This window comes from Sinohyriopsis cumingii, chromosome 18, assembly GCF_028554795.1.
Source record: "Sinohyriopsis cumingii isolate HCF-2022 chromosome 18, ASM2855479v2, whole genome shotgun sequence".
Lineage (NCBI taxonomy): Eukaryota > Metazoa > Mollusca > Bivalvia > Unionida > Unionidae > Sinohyriopsis > Sinohyriopsis cumingii.
In genome coordinates, this window is record NC_142978.1 from 32,479,624 (window position 1) to 32,500,186 (window position 20,563).

At 35.5% G+C, this 20,563-nt stretch overlaps 1 protein-coding gene across 4 annotated transcripts in view; it reads left to right on the forward strand.

The window, feature by feature from the left end:
- The window catches only part of LOC149776333 (plexin domain-containing protein 1-like), a 46,372-nt gene that overhangs the window by 18,928 nt on the left and 6,881 nt on the right, over positions 1 to 20,563 (forward strand). For all 4 annotated transcript variants that reach the window (XR_016416297.1, XR_016416298.1, XM_089942844.1 and 1 more), the window contains exons 3-9: positions 286 to 402; positions 2,264 to 2,336; positions 9,917 to 10,036; positions 10,474 to 10,527; positions 13,570 to 13,634; positions 14,290 to 14,380; positions 15,747 to 15,845. Coding sequence is in view for 2 of the 4 variants with exons in the window: in XM_089942844.1 (XP_089798970.1) it covers positions 286 to 402; positions 2,264 to 2,336; positions 9,917 to 10,036; positions 10,474 to 10,527; positions 13,570 to 13,634; positions 14,290 to 14,380; positions 15,747 to 15,845 (619 nt within the window). In the remaining 2 variants the exon portion in view is untranslated. The remainder of the gene's footprint in view (positions 1 to 285; positions 403 to 2,263; positions 2,337 to 9,916; positions 10,037 to 10,473; positions 10,528 to 13,569; positions 13,635 to 14,289; positions 14,381 to 15,746; positions 15,846 to 20,563) is intronic.

Consider the following 20,563-nt stretch of genomic DNA (forward strand, 5'->3'; position numbering starts at 1 on the left):
TGAAGAAATGTCCACTGACAAAGATCCCCAGTGGACTGCAGGCTCTACACGATGCTGATGATAACGTCGTTAAATGGCTGAGCGCGCACTGCACACGATAATAATAATAATAACTAAGGATGATATAGGACCAATCATTTTTGATGGGCCAAAACGTACAAGCTTATTTATGTAACAATTTAACTTACAGTTGCTCTCAATGGTCGAATGTAATATAACTCGACTGAATACAGAATAAAGGAAATATGTGTTTCGTTCCGTTAAACCAATCTATTTGACTTTCAGGAAACACATGATTACTATACGTCGACAGTAATGGAAAGCCAGGCTGACAATTACTGGGTGGAGCTTAGCAACGCCACGTTGCTTCAGGAACTGAGAAACACTAGCATGAAAGCTCTGGTAGAGAGAGAGAGAGAGAGAGAGAGAGAGAGAGAGAGAGATGTCTCTGTGACTTCAATGCAAACTAGCTTCTGAATTGCTGTTTCCGAGTAGAAAGTGAGAAAAAGAAAATATAATGGTGCCGGTTATACCATTTTAGCCAGGCAAATATACAGACAACAAAAAAGGAAAATCAGGAGAAAAAAATGCCAGGTAAATTTCTTTCATTTTTTAGCGATAAATGTGTAGGAGTATTGCTGTCATTTATATACATTTAATATGGTCTAGACAGTATGCAATGCAGAATAAGGAACATACACTGCCAATGTTGATCTTTATGACTTTTATATCCTTAGGTATATGTGAAATAATTTATCGTATACCTGAAAGGTGGAATTATTTTTTTGGGTATATTGTAGAAACAACCAATACTATCTTAGTTATAACTTTATTGTCTGAATTTTTCATATATTTGATCTTAATTTATTCCAGTGCATAGACAAATATAGGAACAGAAAATGAATTATCACATCATGGAACTGAAAATTCAAATTTAAGTAAGGAAAACGTTCTCTGTACCAAAATGACATGGGATGATATTTATATTTTGTATGGATCCATGGTGTTCGAAACATAAAATGGGTTTAAAAAATATAGACAATAATTACATACAGATACACATAGACACACACACACGCACGTTGACGCACAGACACGTACTACAATGTTGTCAGAACGATTTCAAAGGTGGAGCGGCTGTTTCGATGTGAAACCCAAGCTATTACCTTCATTGATGCATTATGGACAAAGGTGAATCACACAATACAAATTAAATATGCACTATAACTTCAAGACGTGAAAGCAGTACAAACTTTATTTACATATAATTGGGCCATGTAAAGTTGAACAGATATTCAAGCGGTGGCTATCTATTTTGTTTGTCAGCATATTAGGATGTCGCCTGTGTTAATTCGGACGGTCTCGCTGTTACATCACATCATCAGCATAAATCGGACAAGCAAGTAAGATACATGTTTCAGTTAAAGAAACAAACATTCTCATGTGTGGAGTTTGGGAAAACGTCCTGTTTGGACGTGTATTATTACCTGTTTTGGTGTTGATGTCTATTCTCTGTGGGCACTGGGCAGGCACAATTCAGTCCTTTGTGGACATGTATTATTCCCTGTGTAGGTGCAAACCCCTATCCTTTGTGGCTAGGCATTAATCTAGTCTTGTGTGGACGTGTATTTTCCCTGTGTAGGTGCAAATATCTGTCCTGGTTGGTCAGATATCATTTCAGTCCTACGTGAACTTAAATATTTCTCTGTGCGGATGCATAAGTCTGTCCTTTGTGGACAACTATTATAATTTTGTCCTGCGAGTGATGACCTGCATTATTTCCTGTGAGCGTTACGACTGGGGCTTATAGCAAGATGAACGTTTGTGAACACAGAACTATTGATATATGTACATTTGAGTGACTGACTGGTACCAGTAACAACTATTGATATATGTACATTTGAGTGACTGTCTGGTACCAATAACATAAGACTATTGATATATGTACATTTGAGTGACTGGCTGGTACCAATAACATAGAACTATTGATATATGTACATTTGAGTGACTGACTGGTACCAATAACATTGACATTGAATTATATATGGTGAATTGACATAATTGCTGTTTTATTGAATGAACTTATGACAATGTGCATCTGCACACAATTTGCAGCACATTAAATGTCCTTACTCCTTAAGTTCACAGCTCCATAGACAGGCCAACTGTAAATTGAAATGATACATTTTTGACAAGGGAATATCGTAGACCCTATAATTACATTAACTGGTTTTTCATTTTATTTCAAATATTTATTTTTCAGGCCATTCAGTTTCAAAATTCATCATTCCTGTTCTATGGGCATCAAATTTATAACGTTACGATTTCAACCGGAGGTAAGTAATGCTACATACATGCTTTGAGTAGATCATTGGATCTTCTTCAGTTTTGTTTGAACGCACACGCAATGTTTTTGGCTTGCCCTTTACCTGGTTTTATTGGTCTTCTGGAAACAGTTTGTGTACCAGGAAAAAATCCGTCCAGAAAACAAATAAAAAAGAAAAGTGTTTGTGTATTACGACACAATGGATACAGTATGAAATCTGAATCTGGTTTTCTAATGTAAAACTCTAGTCCAGAGATAGTTAAATTTTCACATTGGATTTGAGATTTTTTGTCAGTCAAATATAGGCGAAGTTACTGTTAAAAAGTCAGCCATGCTTGACTATCAGTCGAAACGTCCTTGGCTATTTCTGTGAGACAACGTTAAGTTTCTTGCACTCTTTGCCACAGTCGCTATATAAGTGACTATATGTGGCGATTTACTCTCCGATTTTGGATGTTCTCCCTACGCTGCTCAACTTCGGGTCACGTCTGTATGTTATGAGCAACTGTAAGCGACCCACGGTCAACTTTGTAGAAACCTTGCAGAAAGTCCTCTCTTATTGCAAGAGGTGTGTGGGTTGGCGGATTGTACCTTCTTTCAAGGTGTCTGCTTAATTTGGTTCTCGTTATCTAGTGGTTGGTCGCTCTCGATGGTATTGCCCGGTTCGAATAAATATAAATATAAGTGGTGAAACTTATAGGTGGAATAGATATAGATCTGAGCAGATATGTAGAACAGACCAACACGAGCCCCCGTACATGTAAACAACAATTTAATCACAAAACAAATGTGAGAATTCATAACATCAGGAATATACTCTGCTTCTAGAAATAAAACTTTCACCGAATTGCAAAACACAAATATATTTAAATGAAGTAGCCGATCTGTTTTACTGATATAATTAGTTCATCATAGGATCGAGTGAACACTCGAAGTCAACGCCTTGTACAATTGCATAACCTGCTTCTCCGGGTCACTCCACTTCCACTGTATCTGTTCCTTCGACTTCCCTCTGTCTTGTCTCTTTCTCTCCTCAACTCTGTGTGTGGCACGTAGATTCACATATACCTGGATCTCAGGATAATGCGTCTCACTATACGTCTCAGGATACTTCTCAGAGATAATACGTCACATGATACGTCTCGGAATACGTCTCAGAGTTAATACGTCATAGGATATGTCGTAGAGATAATACGTTACAGGAGCTATTTCTCCCTTTTAAAATAATATAAATAGAGACAACCTAAATTTTCTGTTTATGATAACATGGGCTTGCATTATCCCCCTCTCGTTATCAGATCTTACTATCGGTGCTAAACAGATGCTAAGGCTATCATTCGGCTCCACATGTCCTATAATGACCCTATTTAGTTTAATGGCTAATTCATGACGCATTAACACCACACGAGACATAACGGTTCCGAGGCAGCCTCAATTTACACAAGTGAAAGAATGAAATTCAATATATCATTACTACGTCATTTCAGTCAATACACTCTCAACCTTAATCATATGTGAAATCTTCTAAATTCGGCGAATTTACACGGATTCTCGTAACTCATATTAACTGACGTATTGCATGAAATTCTTAGAACCTAATTCTTATGCAAACGAGACGACAAAATTCAAACAATTCGTCAAACTTATCTAAAGAAGATTAATGTGCTATTTCCTATGCATAAAATCAACAGTTATACTTCATAAAGCAAATTGATATACGAATGTAGCAAATAGATTCATGCAAATATAAGTAAATAAATTCAGCAAAGCATTATATATGGCATCAACAAATTACATGGAATTGTCACAGATACCTTTGAGCTTTCAGCGTTCCTCGCTTCTACCGCCAAATTTGTTCGTTGGTATTCCTCGACAATAGTCTTCTTGGACAAGTTTTAGGAGAGAATTTCTCCCAAATTTACTCTCGGAATCTTCATACTCTTGGTTTCTCTTGCAGAAAGGTTTAGACTGATTAAAGTTTTCGATGTGGTTATGTTAAAACTAAGAAATTTAGTGTGGGAAACACGCCTATTATTTAGCGTAACCAATCAGGATTAAATATATTTGCCGCCTTTTTATAACTAGGCGCCAAATCTGGGGTCAATTTGACCTTCTACGTTGCGACTACTGGTTCATGGAAAATTTCAATTTTGACAGTTCCACTATGAATCGAAGTTCACCGTGTTCCTATTAGTCCGTCTGGCTGATATATAAACAAAAGTGTAATTAGGCTCATTACCGTCCCCGACCAGATATTTAGAAATTCTCGCAGTATAGCGATTCAACAAGCCGCCTGTCTCCATAAATCTAATTAATTGTTCTCTGGTCTCAAACTAATGTGTTCTTCATAGATCGCCAGAAATTTGCCCCTTTACAGCAACAAATTTATTCCAAACAATTGGCCCCATTACTTTGTAAATTTTCATGACTTGTGAAGTTTAATACATTTCCTGGAAGTAATTTTAAACTACTTACAATTCTTTGAAAACAAGTATGTCAATATGTGTTTTTCCAAAGCGTACACATTGCCGATGCTTATTGGAACACAACCGTTGTCAGATCTTCATTTTCGGAGGTGCGTAATTTTGCACGTTGGAAAGCTTTCAAATGAATCTTGCTTGTAGTTCGCAGTCCTATAATGCCTCACTAGAAGTGATCGGTTAAAAAAAAAAAACGGAACTTGTGAAGTTTGAGTTTTCGCATTTAGCTCAGCTTCCTTGATACTGCTGTATGTACACTCATGAAGAATACTGCTCAATACTGTAAAATAGAGGTCAGAGTGACCTGCTTCTGCTGACCTACTGATGACACTTCTTATCACACGTACAAGTAGATCATAGTGACATGATTTTCACTGTTCAGTAATTAATTTGTTTTAAATATAGCCCGGTTTCGCTGTCACTTACATTTACAGTCATGAAGCTTTAAGGGTGTATGCATCTTGGGGAATACTTTCTCACCATGAATAAGATCAGGAAAAACAACTTTTCTTAATCTAGTGACTTTTTGAGGATAATGCTGTGCCGGAGCAGGTAAAACATACCATTATAGTGATTTCTCTTTTAAACTTTGGAATTTTCTTGTTTACGGGGCCTAATCAGTGATGTGATTGAGCCTATCGTTTTGCAAATGCACAAATGCTTTTGAGTTGTGACACAGGCCTCGTAACTTAGGTATAGCTGTTAAATCGAAAAGGAAAACAGCATGTGCTGTAACACCAGGGATGATTTTATTATGGATGTTTGTATTCTGTGTGAGTGTGAGTGTGAAAGCCAAGCATATGATAAACTCAAGGTGATAATTACTTCATACATTCAACTACAAGACATGTATATGTAAACGTTCTGCTGTTTTCATGGATAATAACATAAAATTATATATATATATATATATATATATATATATATATATATATATATATATATATATATATATATATATATATATATGTTAGAGGCCTGCAAGGTTCAGTCTTTCAAACGAAGAGATATTTTCCACTGGCTAAAACAAAAGAATGTGTCTATAGTATGCTTGCAAGAAACTCATAGTACAAAGAATGATGAAATATATTGGGCAGCTGAATGGGGATACAAATGTATATTTAGGCACTGCTCTAGTAATAGTGTCGGGGTTGCAATATTTTTTAGAAATACTTTTGAATTTATAATTAAAAGAGAAAGATGAGACAGTCGAGGGAGATTTATTATATTAGATATTACAATTAATGGCAACAGAATAACCCTCGTGAATTTGTATGGTTATAATGATGATAATCCTAGCTTTTTTAGAAAGTTAAAAGAGATCTTATTTTTGACAACTCATCAGTTATAATGTGCGGAGACTGGAACACTGTTCAAGACTTAGATTTGGATACTTATAATATTTCACATGACAAACACCAACAGTCTAGGGCAGGGATTCAAGATATGAAAAACGAATCGGAATTGATTGATCCCTGGCGAAATTCCAATCAAGACTTAAAGATGTATACCTGGAGGCAAATATCCCCCTTGAAACAAAGTAGATTACATTACTTTCTTGTATCGGATGACATTCATACGAATACTGCTGATGCGTGTATCTTACCAGGTTATAAGACTGATCGTTCAGCTATTGTTTTGAGTGTGGCTTTTTCAACGTGTCCAAGAGGAAAAGGATATCGGAAATTTAATGTCCAATAGTTGAAGAACATTGAGTATACTGATTTGGTCAAAAAGTGTATAACTGACACTGTAAATGAATGTTATGCAGAGGGGAAATAAAGATGACAATTTCCATGTTTCTCTATCCTGTAATGATCAAATGTTCTTTGGAATTTTGAAAATGAAAATAAGTTCTGAAACTATATGTTATTCTATTAGGAAAATAAAAGAAAAACGGGAAATATAAAAGAACATTGAGCAGGAAATAATAGAAATGTATGGGGGGGGGGGAATGTTGAATGACAGAGATGGGGAAACTTTGGAAAATTTAAAGAAAAAAAAAGCAGAATTAGAGGAATCTAGGAAAAAATACATAGAAGGTGTTATATTAAGATCTAAAGCTAGATGGTAAGAATTTGGGGGAAAAAAGCACAAAGTACTTTTTAAATCTTGAAAAAAGAAAATCTGTCAATAAGACAATAAAAGAAATTATTTTAGATGATGGGATAAATATATCTGACCAAATAGATATTTTAGAAGTTCAAAAACAGTTTTATATGGAATTGTACAAAAGTTTAATTGCTCAGCTTGAAGATGAGGCTACTCAAGAAACTTTGTAATCACAATGTTAAACTTAGTCAAGAGGAAAGAGAATCAAGCGAGGTCTGCTTACAATCAATGAATTCGGTATGTCTCTAAAACGGATGGAAAATGTAAAAAGTCCTGGCTCTGATGGATTCACTGTAGAGTTCTATAAATTCTTTTGGAAGTCTCTTGGGGATTTATATGTAGATCAATAAATTACGGATATACTGTAGGAAAACTTGCAGGTTTTCAAACTCAAGGAGTCATCACATGTCTACCAAAGGAAGAAAAAGACAGAATATATTTTAAAAACTGGAGACCCATATCACTTTTAAATAGTGACTATAAGATTGATCCGGAATCCATTTCAGCTAGAATTAAAAAGGTTCTTTCGTCAATAATCAGTGATACTCAAAAAAGATATATGAAGGGTAGATTCATTGGAGAAAATACCAGGCTATTATACGATACCATGGACCAACTTGAGAATGAAAACATATATGGTTTATTATTGTTAATAGACTTTGAAAAAGCCTTTGACTCAATTAACTGGATCTTCGTGGAAGAAGTTTTGCAATCTTTTAACTTTGGTCATTCTGTTTGTAAAAGTTTTAAGTTGTTTAATAATGACTCTAAAAGTTGTGTTATAAATAATGGTCATATGTCATCTTCTTTTAGACATGAAAGAGGATGTTGTCAAGGAGATCCCCGTGCACCTTATTTGTTTATTATTGGGGTTGAGATTTTAGCAATAACTTTAAAGCAAAATGTGGATATACGGGGACTAATCTTTGACGCCAGTGAATATAAATTGGGTCAGTACGCCGATGACGCTTTTATTCTTCTTAATGGATCTCAACTTTCTTTTGAAGCAACTATGACTATCTTGCAAGGTTTGTTTTCTATTATCTGGACTTAAGTAACATAACAAAAACAAAAGCTATTTGGATTGGAAACAGGAAATTTTCTAATGAAATAATATGTCCCGAAATGGGCCTAAGTTGGTCCTCTTCTAACTTTACACTCCTTGGCATAGAATTTTCTCCAGATTTACAACAAATGGTGGAAATTAATTTTTATGAAGAAACTAACAAAACAAAACGAATACTGGCAAGCTGGGGTCAAATACATCTGTCAATAGTTGGTAAAGTAATCGTTGTAAAAACTCTTGTTCTGCCCATATTCATACATCTTTTTCCAGCACTTCCAAGCCTATCAGCAAAAGTTGAAGTAGAACTAAATCGCACAATATTTAAGTTTGTTTGGGGTGGAAAAGTAGAGAGAATAAAACGTGATATACTAGTTTCCCCAAAAAACGGCGGAGGACTAAATATGATACACATATTTTCATTCATTAGGTATATTAAGGTAAGATGGGTTAAAATATTGCTGGAAAAGGAAAATGGAACGTGGCAGAACATAGTGAATACAACTATACTCAGAAATAAAAAGGATATTTTGAATTTAGGGAGAAGGAAATTAGAAGAATTTAGTAAGTTCATTAAAAACAGTTTTTGGAGAGATGTAATTTTGGCAGTATCTAATTGGAAAGAGGAACCGTAAAGTCCTAATGAGTATCTATCCATGAGTATTTTACATTTGTCACCCCTAAAATGTTCTATCAATACAAATCCTGGGATAGAAGCCGGTTTTGAAATTGTGAATGATCTGGTAGATGATCACAGCAATTTAATACCTTTTAAAATAATAATAAAACAAAACACTGATTTCTTGAAATACTTCTCCTTAATATCCAAAATTCAAAAAGCATGGAAAGACGCCATAAAAAAAAACATTTAGTACATACTAATTTTGATAAGCAGGAGGATAAAATAATGAACTTGCAAAAACAAAATTAACTCAAGTTTGTTTACAGAGATCTTTTTTTTATAAAAAAGCTAAAAGGCAACACACTGCGAAGCAAGAAAATTGGACGCAAGTATTTAATAAAAATAAAAGTAGTGAGTGGTCTGAGATTTTATAGCCGAGCGAAATGCTGTACCAAGGATACCAAGCTGATCTCTTTTATCTTTAAATTAATCCATAGAATAATCGCTACTAATGATTTTCTGAAAAGTATTAACATATTAGATGACAACAAATATAAATTCTGTAAGAGTGAAAATGAAAGTATTGAGCATCTCTTTTATGATTGCAGTATTACTTCTCAGTTTTGGTACCGTTTTATTGACGTTTTTGCACCTATTTGCCCAAATGTTGTACATTTGTCCAAAAAGAAACATTCATAGGAAGTGAACAACTGGACAGTTCGTGTAATTTCCTGCTTATTTGGGTAAACTATTATATTTATACTTGCAGATTCAATATGAAAAATCCTTCTATTTCTGCTTTCAAGCAAATAGTTGCAATGCATAAGAACGTTGAAAAATACACTGCTAAGGTAAATAAAAAAGAGGACCAATTTCTTAAAAAATGGGCCTCAATAATGAACATGTAAGTTGTCTCTGACTTGATGGTAAACAGGAACAAAATACTGTAATATCACAAAGTCCATGTCACCTAGATTGTGTGCCATATGCATGTGTGCATGTTTGATTGTAAAGTGACCTTGGGATGGTTCCCTGACCCAGTAGTCAATCTATTACGGGGTTAATAAATAAATTAAAAAAATATAAAAAATACTGAAAAGGAAAGGAAATTGTTTCAAGCCTTAAACTATGGTGGAGCTGGTTGCTTGGAAGTTTTATTTTAATGTTAGATAATTTACACCATTAATTTACTATGACAACTAAATTAACTTGGATTTTTTAAATTATTTTTCCTTCAATGACTTTGCACTGTATTTTTTATTATTTATTTATTTATTTATTTATTTATTATTATTATTATTATTATTATTCAGGCTTTTTATACATGAGTCCGTTTCTTCACACATTTCTTGGGTCAACTCAATACACAGCACCTCTGATGGCCAACTTCGGGACGATGGGGAATAACTCAGATATTTACTTCCAAGAATACGGTAAATACTGCTTGTGTATTCATGTATATGTTATGTCACACGGACTGGCAAACATATAAAAGGACAACAAAATAATCCATACCACTACATTAGAGGAATAAACGAGTTATCATTAATGCGCGAAAATGTGTTCTGCTTCAACGTACCAAATAAAATGCAATTGGCCTTTATGTAGGTGCATTTATTTATATACGCATGATCTAAGATACATACATAAATATAGCCAGTAGATATGTAACATTACGGTTGTATGTATGTATGTAGGTAGGTAGGTAGGTAGGTAGGTAGGTGTGTGTGTGCGTGCGTGCGTGCGTGCGTGTGTGTGTGTGTGTGTGTGTGAAGAATGACAGATGGATAATTGGATGGTTGGATGAATGGATTATATGTAAAGAAACCCCGGAAACAAAATCGTTAAAAATGTGTTTATTATTTTCCAGCTGAACAGTTCATTGTGGAATGGCGAAATGTTTACTTAGTAGACCAAATGGATTGTAAGTTTGCAATTTTTGTTTAAAATTAATAGACTTCTCTCTATCTGTCTGTCTCTCTGAAAATGGCCCAATATTCAGACTATGTGACACATTTCTATAACATGTTGTTACTGACCTATTTCTAAGTTTACCTAAATGGTTTAGTGTGTCACGTTGTTACTGGCCTTTTTAATAGTCGACCGAAACGGTTTTAGTGTGACTAATTGTTACTATCCTATTTCAAATTATACCGAAATGGTTTAGTGTGACACGTTGTTGCTGGCTTTTTAAAACAATTACCTAAATGGTTTAGTGTGGCATGCTGTTACTGGCTTATTTCAAAGTCTACCGAAAAAGTTTAGTATGACATGTTTATCAAACATAGTTTATTGTTGACCAGGTTAAAATCAATATAATTTCATTTTGTCGTTATGGTGACAATTGAATGAACAATAACACACAGACGCCTCGATGTCTAAATAATAACATAGGCTTATGGTGAATTTTCCTGGAGATAAACCCGGATTATTTGGCCTGCATCTCTCTTGGAAATTACAAATTGTCCTGCAGTTTTACCAATTACAAAGAAACTTTTGCTTTCATGCGACGATTATGTTTAATTGCCCTTTTAAAATAATGACGTTGTGGCCTCGTCATGGTCGTGCATCATTCGTTGCTCGTCCGTCAATTTGTTTAGTATTTCCAATTTTTAATAACCCACTAAACACACTTTGACAAAATTGTACGAATATCATCTTAGCATCATCATATGAACACAAATAATAGTTATCCACGACCAAATTTTGTGGTTGTTGCTAAATGTATAAAAAAGAACCGAAACTGACTTCTCTAAAATGGCCTTGCTGATTTTGACCAAAGTTGACCTGAAAGAGTATCCCGGCATTAAGGTTCATCAATCCAGATTACCCGGTAATTTGAGATCACTGGTTTGTAGGCTTATTGTTTTGATATGCCATACGCGCGAACGAATCAATTTGATCTCTTATTTTCTTTGGATTTTTTTTTATATCTTACTGGCTGACATGTATATTAGAGAAATAGTCTTCTCACCCATTCATGATTTCATTTACCGTTTGCAATCGTTTATAAAAAATAATTCCAACTGTAAGCATCACAGACCGGATTTGCTGTCACATAATGCGCTGACAGAGCAGAGTCTATATTGTTGTTTAACTGATTACTCATAAGAATCTGCACAGGTCTAGATCTGTCGGTGCATTATGCGAACGCAAACCTGGATCTGTGCAGTTTGCAGTTGGACTCGACTTATAAACGAGTATAGGCGGTGATAACCAATGGCCTTCTGCTACTTCATTTCTTTCCACACACACACACACACACACATACAATTGTTCAGTAATAAAAAGAGTAAAACTGTGTTTCAGTAATAAAAAGAGTTTAACTGTTTTTTCACTAATAAAAGTATATATATATATATATATATATATATATATATATATATATATATATATATATATATATATATATATAAACTGTTTTACTCTTTATATTACTGATAAACGTATTTAGTTGGCTTAGGTAGGCAAATAGTGACAGAATCAGACATATCGTATGTCTTTAAGATAGGCTTAGTTCGGCAAAAAAAGACAAGTAGTTCGATAAATCAGCCCCCCACCCAATCTGGCTGACGATATGTGGGTATGATGTCACCAGTTTATTTCTGCATGCAAACTTTTCCGGCACACATCTGCGTAAAGTTTGAGCACTTGCCGGTATTTGGTAGCAGCCATATCTAGCACGAAATTCAAAATAGTCACAAGATAGGGGGTTGTCTTATTTCGCTTGGATTTACAGGTCGCCAAACATAGGATTTGATTAGAAAATAGTATGTACATATTGCCCCCACCCCCCAAAAAAACTTTTGCCGACGAGAAATACCGGTATGTGTATAAAATATACACGGATGAGTGCAGACAAGAGTGGCAGCAGATTTTTGCAGGTTTTAATAAATAGGCGATATCAGTCCCTAAACCGCCGGTCAATATTATTATAGGTGTGTGACAGATTTATCGGCCACAGAAGCAGGCCCATCGTATCGCACTTTAAGAGACCCTTTAAAACCTACTAGTTTGTCTCGTACATATCTGAGGTCAGGCTGTATTTCAAAACAATCAGCATTTCGTTGAAAAATCAGACGCCTATTTCAGAGATCTGTTAAATGACACAGCAGCGAGAAATTAACACAGATTAGTTATTCCGGCTTTAAAACCCCAACTCCATTTTTAGGTCCGCTGAACTAACATTTACCCATCATTATCATGACTAACTTAGTCGTTAAATAAATCAAGCGCTCCATTTTTAATAGAAGGCATTTATTTTCATCGAGGACCTCGATGATAAACATTCATAAACCCATCTAAAATGTTCTTTCACGCAATCCTTCATATAAATGGACTTTCGGGACTTTAACGAATATGCAAGGAAGTGGTAGGAGTCAGACATTTAATTCGTAAGTTTACTTTCAAATCACAAAATGTACATGAAACACAACTACAGTCATCAGCAAAGCAATATTATCGGTTTGTGTCAGTGTATTATGATTTTACAAAAATGGTCAAAACTGCCGATACCGTTGCAATACGGATATTATGATGTACAAAAATGGTCAAAACTGCCGGTACCGTTGCAGTGGGTATATTTTAGTTTCGATATCTTGCCAAGTATATACTGTAGAAAGAAGAATGACATCACTATAAAGACTTTTCAAGGTATATTCTAAACAAATGGAATACCTGGATCAATTAGTGGCATATTTAGTTTTTGGGTATTTTTTTTTCCTTTTGGTTTTAGATTAAAGAATGGAAATATAATACATGGCTATCATTTAGCTTGTATATTACGAATTCTACACTATATCAACTGACTTATGAATTACACCCACCACCACTATGTAGGACATAGTAAGGTTGTTTTCCCGCATTCTTATCGCCAAGAAAACTTTGTGATACACAACTTGAAAGTGTATTTGCCCCCTCCCATGTTTGTAATAATCCTTTTTATTTCTTCTTTTACACATTACAGTCGGTCCATTCAAGTTTCAAACTATCTTATATAAAAACGGGTCAATTGTTTTCATCTACCAGAAGGTATGTCGCTTTTCTGTTTTAATATCAGATTAGGTTTGTGTCTTGTTTATTCATTTATGTATGTATGTGAAAAGAGAACATAACATTTTCTCTCTGACCTCTCTGTCTGTCTCTGTCTATCTGTTGGTCTAAACTTTCTTTCTCTCTGTCTGTGCATATATATATATATATATATATATATATATATATATATATATATATATATATATATATATATATATATATATATATATATATATGTGTGTGTGTGTGTGTGTGTGAGAGAGAGAGAGAGAGTGTGTGTGTTTGTGTGTGTGGGAGAGTGTGTTTGTGTGTGTGAGACTGGATAAATGCTAACCAATTCGCATTTCTAATTTAATTTCACACGGGCTGGGCTACAATAATAATAACCGTCATCATTAATTGGTCATGTCATCCACAGTCAATCATCGTCCTTTTTCATCGAATAGTCAACAGATATCACGAAAATACAAACAAAGACTTGTAGAAGTACTCTTTAAAATAATCATCTGATCTTTGATTCATCACAATTTGTTTTTATAATATAAGTTTTATCAGCAAAGTTCCTGTTGTAAGATCTTTTCTAATGAACATTATCGTTGAGGCAAAGTTTATATTCTGAGCTGGATTTTGTTCTGTGTGTTTTTCTATTTAGGTACCTGTTGCGATTTCAAGTATATCGACATCAAATCATCCTGTGAAGATTGGGTTGTCCGATGCATATTATGCAGATACAAAAAACGGGGGTTAGTATAGCTTTGTCTAAAATTGAAGAATCGCCAGAGCCGAGAAAACCACTCCTACAAATCAGAATATGGAGGGATTTTCGTTTCAATAACAAATATACAAATATATGTAAATCTGAAAGATACGTGGGGAATATAGAAGAATCTGCCCAGAGACGAAGTCGAAAATTAAGTAATGGCTCCCGTGGTCGGTGATAGAATTGGTCCATGATCGGTAGATATGTTAACGTTCGAATTTCAGGAACGAGGATTCGGTGATTCATCGGTTGAGGACACTGAGCAAGGCGACAAAAAGGCCATGGATTTCGCTTCAAGAGAGTCCTCAACTGCCAAGCTCCATCTGCTTGTCATTTGCTGTCAATCAGTTGTCATTAAGTCGAAAATACCAGTTAACGTGTAAATCATTACGTAATTATATCTGGAATACTAAATTTCGGATGGTCACACCGAAATTTCTTAAAATCTACCAAGAAGTTCTTCTTCGATAATGTAGTACAATTTCAAAACCAGCAATTACAATTTCATAGAAGAAACTGTTAAAGTATAGGCGTGTTTTTCTCTGTTCTGGATACTCGTCAGTTTGCTTTCGGAACGGAATCAGTGGGTTCTGAATTTCTGCAGAGAAAAAATGAAAATCAACTAAAAAGTTAAACAATTTCTATGGACAATAAAATCTAGATGATGTTCAGGAAAGAAACGCCATAAATGGCAATGAAAATCCTGTGCGAATCAGCTGATATAATTTTTAAGTTGTCATGTGATTGGTTAATATGGTGAATTTTGTAAACATATATATATATATATATATATATATATATATATATATATATATATATATATATAACATACACGCACACGTATACGCATACATGCATACATGCATGCATACATTTTTCACACAGGATTGTTACTTTCGCAATCTGAACGCAACGAAAGAAAATGTTTGGCATCTCCATAATTTGCAAAAGAAATTAATATTTTTAAACTTAATGTTAATGTTATTTGTTTTTTCTTTGTCGCTGTTTCTCTGCTTTTGTCCAGTATATGACTCCCCTCACTTCACGACGAGAGCACAGGATATGAAATGTTGTAAGTGGTTGTGCAATCGAGATACACAAACAATAAATTGTAACACAGTCACTATTCTTGAATGTCATTAGACAACGTGAGTGTATTCTTAAATTTTTAGACTGGTCTTCTATCTCAAAATGCTTTCCTTTTGAACACAACTTTTAAGCAGGGAGTCGGTATTACACAAATGACACCTGGATAGATAATATTTGTGTTCAGAGCTTTTATAAAGGGTTCCCTTATAGGATCTTAGATTATTTCCAGTAGTCCGGTGTAGAATCCTTACATTTTCCAGGTGACACGATTAGGAGGACAATCTACGAGTACCATTCCATCAAAGTCAACCTTACAAATGACAAGCCAAAGACTGTTATTATCTTCCACCCACTGACAAGTAAGTATTATAAGTCTTGTATATATATATATATATATATATATATATATATATATATATATATATATATATATATATATATATATGGATTCTATGCAATCAAGAATGCCACCTTCTGGATTTATGTAAATTACTTTGGCTTTGCCTTAACATTAGCTTGCCACTGTAAAAAATATTTGATTAAGAATTATTCTTTGCACAGAAGTTTTATATTGATCTCTTAGTTTATGTATTCAAGAACATTTTGATGGTATAAAGAGAAATTTGCTGATAAGAATTAAAGTTAACAAAGAGTTTTTTTTTATGTGAAGATAACTATAAAGAAGAAAAGGTATGCTATATGTTTAGCGCATGGAAATTGATATTCAAAAATCCTAACTCCAAACAGTAGATAATGCATGAGAATTTTGAACCTTTAATGAATTTAAAATATAGAAATTCAGCATTCATGCTATATTTTGTTTATATTTTTGGGTCTCTGTGGTCCCCCCCCCCCCGTGAAATGTAATGTTAAAAAATGTCCATTGATTTAACAGTATTGGTCTCTATGATACGGACACAGGGGAGCCCCATGTTAAACAGGTCAAAACATTCTGGGACAAACGGGATTCAAACATTAGGCTGCCATTTTGTATGACATGAGTATAGTAAAGGTGGCGCTCACCAGATAATATGTACTTTTGAGAGAGTGACGTATGTAAGGTGAAGTAGTTCGTATTTAAAGCATGCACAGAGGAGAGAATGTTTGCATACCTCTATGCTACATTAATGTAATGTGGATGACATTTCTTTTGGATATTGTACTTTTGGAAATTTTACATGATTTAAGCACACTGCTAACTAAAATGACTGCTCCCTTGTGTTAAAAAAAAGTCTGAATTAGTCTAAAGTACACTATACATAGCAGCTATTAAAACAGGGAAAATGAATTTTACCAGACAAGACAATACCAGCTTCTGAAAGTGCAATGAATGAATTACCAAATGTATAAAATGTAAAAAAAGTTATCGGCTCTTTTATATACAATATACCTCTGAAGTTCAGGAAGTGAAAATGACCAAGTAGAGCTAGCACTTTTTTGAAAGGTGCACATTTGAAGTAAGGCCAAGCTGTATACTCTATATCCCATAGTACACCCATCAATCATACACCAAAATAAAGGGAATTAAAGGTTCTTTGCATTATACCTAAGATATACAAGGTCTTTTTTAAATAGCCAGTATAACCAGTGAGGAAAGCCGGGGACATTCTTTTTCTTTAAAATCCTAACCCTATGCAAAATGCGAAACTGTATAGCGCCACCAAAATAAGTTCTATCGTTTTAGTTTTCTAAAAATCGAGTCAGGCATAATTACTTGTGTGTGCCAGATCTTCATCGTTTGTTCTATTCCACGTACAATACATAAATCTTTGTGGTGATCTACACGATGCTGGACACAATGTTATAGCTCTGATTACAATGGTGCTATCGGAGTCGACCATGTCGGGTCACCCAAGCAGAAGACGCAGGCTTGATTTCACGATATTAACTAAGTAGGCGGCGAAACCGATGTCCATCGCTGCAGAAAGGATTGGCTCCTTGGCTCCACTGCTTAGTTTGATGGCATCGTCTTTCAGGGCAGTAATCTACTACTGGACTTCTGGTTAATGGGTTTGGTTTCTTAGACGTCTCTTACCAGGTCTACGGTCGTCCAGGTGCTACCTTTGTCGGATTAGAACACGAAGATATTGTTGGCCGGAATGCCGCCAAAAGGATGGGAACAGATTTTGGGCCAGTAATAACAGTAGACTCTTTGTCAGCTCAATCTTGAGGCGACGACCCTTTGGAGTCTCAGGTTCTCAGGAATTCGATTGGCTGAGTTTGTTGTAGTTGTGGATGTCATATTTCTGATCTGATTTTAATTATAATATTCGATTTTTGCTTGAATGACTTCGCCATAGTAAGTAAATTATAATTGGTCAATGGACTCGGCTTCGTGACTGTCATCGGTGAGGTCACAACGTAAGACCCTTCCCTGAGGATATTTTACGAGCCGTTCCGGGTTGGCAAAAATCTTAGCCAGAGGTTTAATTTCTCGAGTTAACCCAGGGAGTCAAAGAATTTATTTTATATCTGTTAGTCAATGAAACACTATTTTGGACTCGAGACAACAACGTCCACCAACCGCATTTTTAGAGCTATGCCGGATGCAGTTCCAACGGCCCCTATCGTAGACGCTTTTGCAACCACATGAACTGCAGCCGCCATCAGTACTAGAATATTCGCGATCAATGGAAATATTCCACCTATCTGTTGCATTTGGGTCACCTCCGACTTTATGATTTTTAAGGTTACCGAGGTGTTCTTTTATTTGGTCTTCTGAACGTTGTTAAGTTGTGTGTGAGTTCTCCACAAGGAGTCATTTCCAGTGAACTTTGTTCAAGAAAGCCCAGTGTCAGCCCGCAATCATTTCTTATTGCGCTCTTTACTTTTAAGCTCTGGTTTTCACTAAGACCAACATAAACTTCGTGATGTGATATTATTTTTGAAGCTACTGTTCAATGATGACAAATGTTTATAAGTTTTACACAATAGCGTCATGGGCCATCATCCGACACCAACAACATAGTCTTGCCTGAGAGAATCACAACATGACATCAGTTACCGTCAGCGGGGCATCCGTTACACGTGCATGAAAGTGCATGCCAACCACGGACTGCAAGTACATGTTTAGTTGTTCCAACAGAAAGTATTAAATCGGGTACAAGTTAGTGAAGTATTTCTGGAATCGGCAGACCCGTGTCAACGTTTTCATGCCGATACACGTACAACCATAGCTTGTGACATGCACGTGCGACATGATTGTTCTCGAAGTCAAGCAAAATGTTTTCGGAGGGTTCTTGATGGAAAGAAACTTCATACACTCCTGAACGGTTAAATATCATCCTGCCCGCCGTTCATTGGAGCCATTTCTTGGAACAACATAAACACGTCTTTTGGAGTGTTGAAACCTGGTTGGGTTCCTATTTACCATGAAAACTGGTGGATGTTGCTTTGTGCCGAGATTGTGGTGAGTGTGGAATACGACAGCGTTGAGGTACCTACAGAGCCCATAAACTACAACAGAAACATTTCTGCATCGATCGAAAGGGTTATTACAGGAAACCACAAAGTCAATATTGACGATTCAATTTTAACATCAACACGCCCATCACGCCAAGTCTTTGGTGTTTGGTTTTCTGTATAACATAAGTTTGTATTTGGTTCTGAAAACAACCTCGCGGACATCTCTGCAAAACCCGCATACATGACTGAGATGAATCCCACAAGAAGACGACGACGAGACTCAATGAAGCTGTACTTGACGCTGCGCAAATCTAAGATTGCAATTGGTATTAAAACATGTTACATTTTCTACAGCAACAGCGACAGTTTACAGACTGTCGTTTGAATGAACTCGACCAGATGTCGGTGAGGTGCATTGTTGATAGTTTTACTGCGGCTGTTTTCATGGATGGAAGTGAAATGGAACGTTCAGTTAAACCTTTGGTTGTCGAGTCACTAATCGTCATACTCGATTGCAATATCTGCTATCCAATACTTTTTCAACTAATTCACAGCGGCGCTTTTGATACTACCATCAGCTTACATCGTAGCTTCTTTAGTGACTGGTGTAAATCCTGAAGTGAGGGCCCATGCACTTCTGTGAACAACATCACCGAGACCATTTCCGTGCATTGTCTTATAAACCTGATGTCTCGTGTCGCCAACACAAACGATTCTCCCGCATACAATCGTCACTGTATACATTAAATGTCATGTCGATCTGTAACGTACAGTCGTATTATCAAAGGTTTTCCGCGAAGGTCTAAAGCGGTTCACATCCTGGTCGACAAGGATGAAACAAAGTTGCGACAGCCATGGATTGTGACATGGAAGATACACAGGCTCCGTCAAAGTAATCGAGAGCAGATCGCCCGGGGGTACATTTGCTGAGAATCTGAACAATATGTAACACAGAGAGACTTGAGTCATCAAGGCTGAGACTCTGTATTTACCACTGATGGTGTCAAAGATCAAAATAAAGTGAATAGTATATATTATTATCTGCTCATTTTTTACTCCGTTAACTTTACATTGTCTCGATCGTGCTGTATTTTACGATATTGAACTTGCGCGCACAATTCATATTGCACTCATAAAGGAACTACTTTCTATTGTAAACAAACAATAGACGCAGACGCCAGCACTTAAGATTTGTAAACAAATCATGTATACTCAAGCACGAGGCCCTTTACGTTTTATTGATTAAAATTGTTTCCGAATGAACTAAAGCAGATGTTTCGTGGACTGTCACTTACCTGCTACTTTGATACATTCCGCGTTAACTTTTTCATACCATGTTTCAGATTTATCTGGGTGATAGACGCCAGAGTTCATAACATTGCTGGGTGCCTACAAATAACATGCAAGTGACAAGGCATAAACTGTCTACTTTAGCTGGCAATAAGAATTGCAAAAAAAAAAATGCTTACATCCTGGATTTCCTCAAAATGTACTTTCTGAGTTGTGCAAATCCAAATTACATGAGCCATGTCAAGGGTTCTCATGATTGATTACACATTTCGAGATTGTACTGTAATTTAGACAACATTCCAAGTGCAATTATATTCTCCATACTGCACTCAAAATGAAATAAACATTAAATTCCATAGCGAATGTTTGATAATTGCAGTTG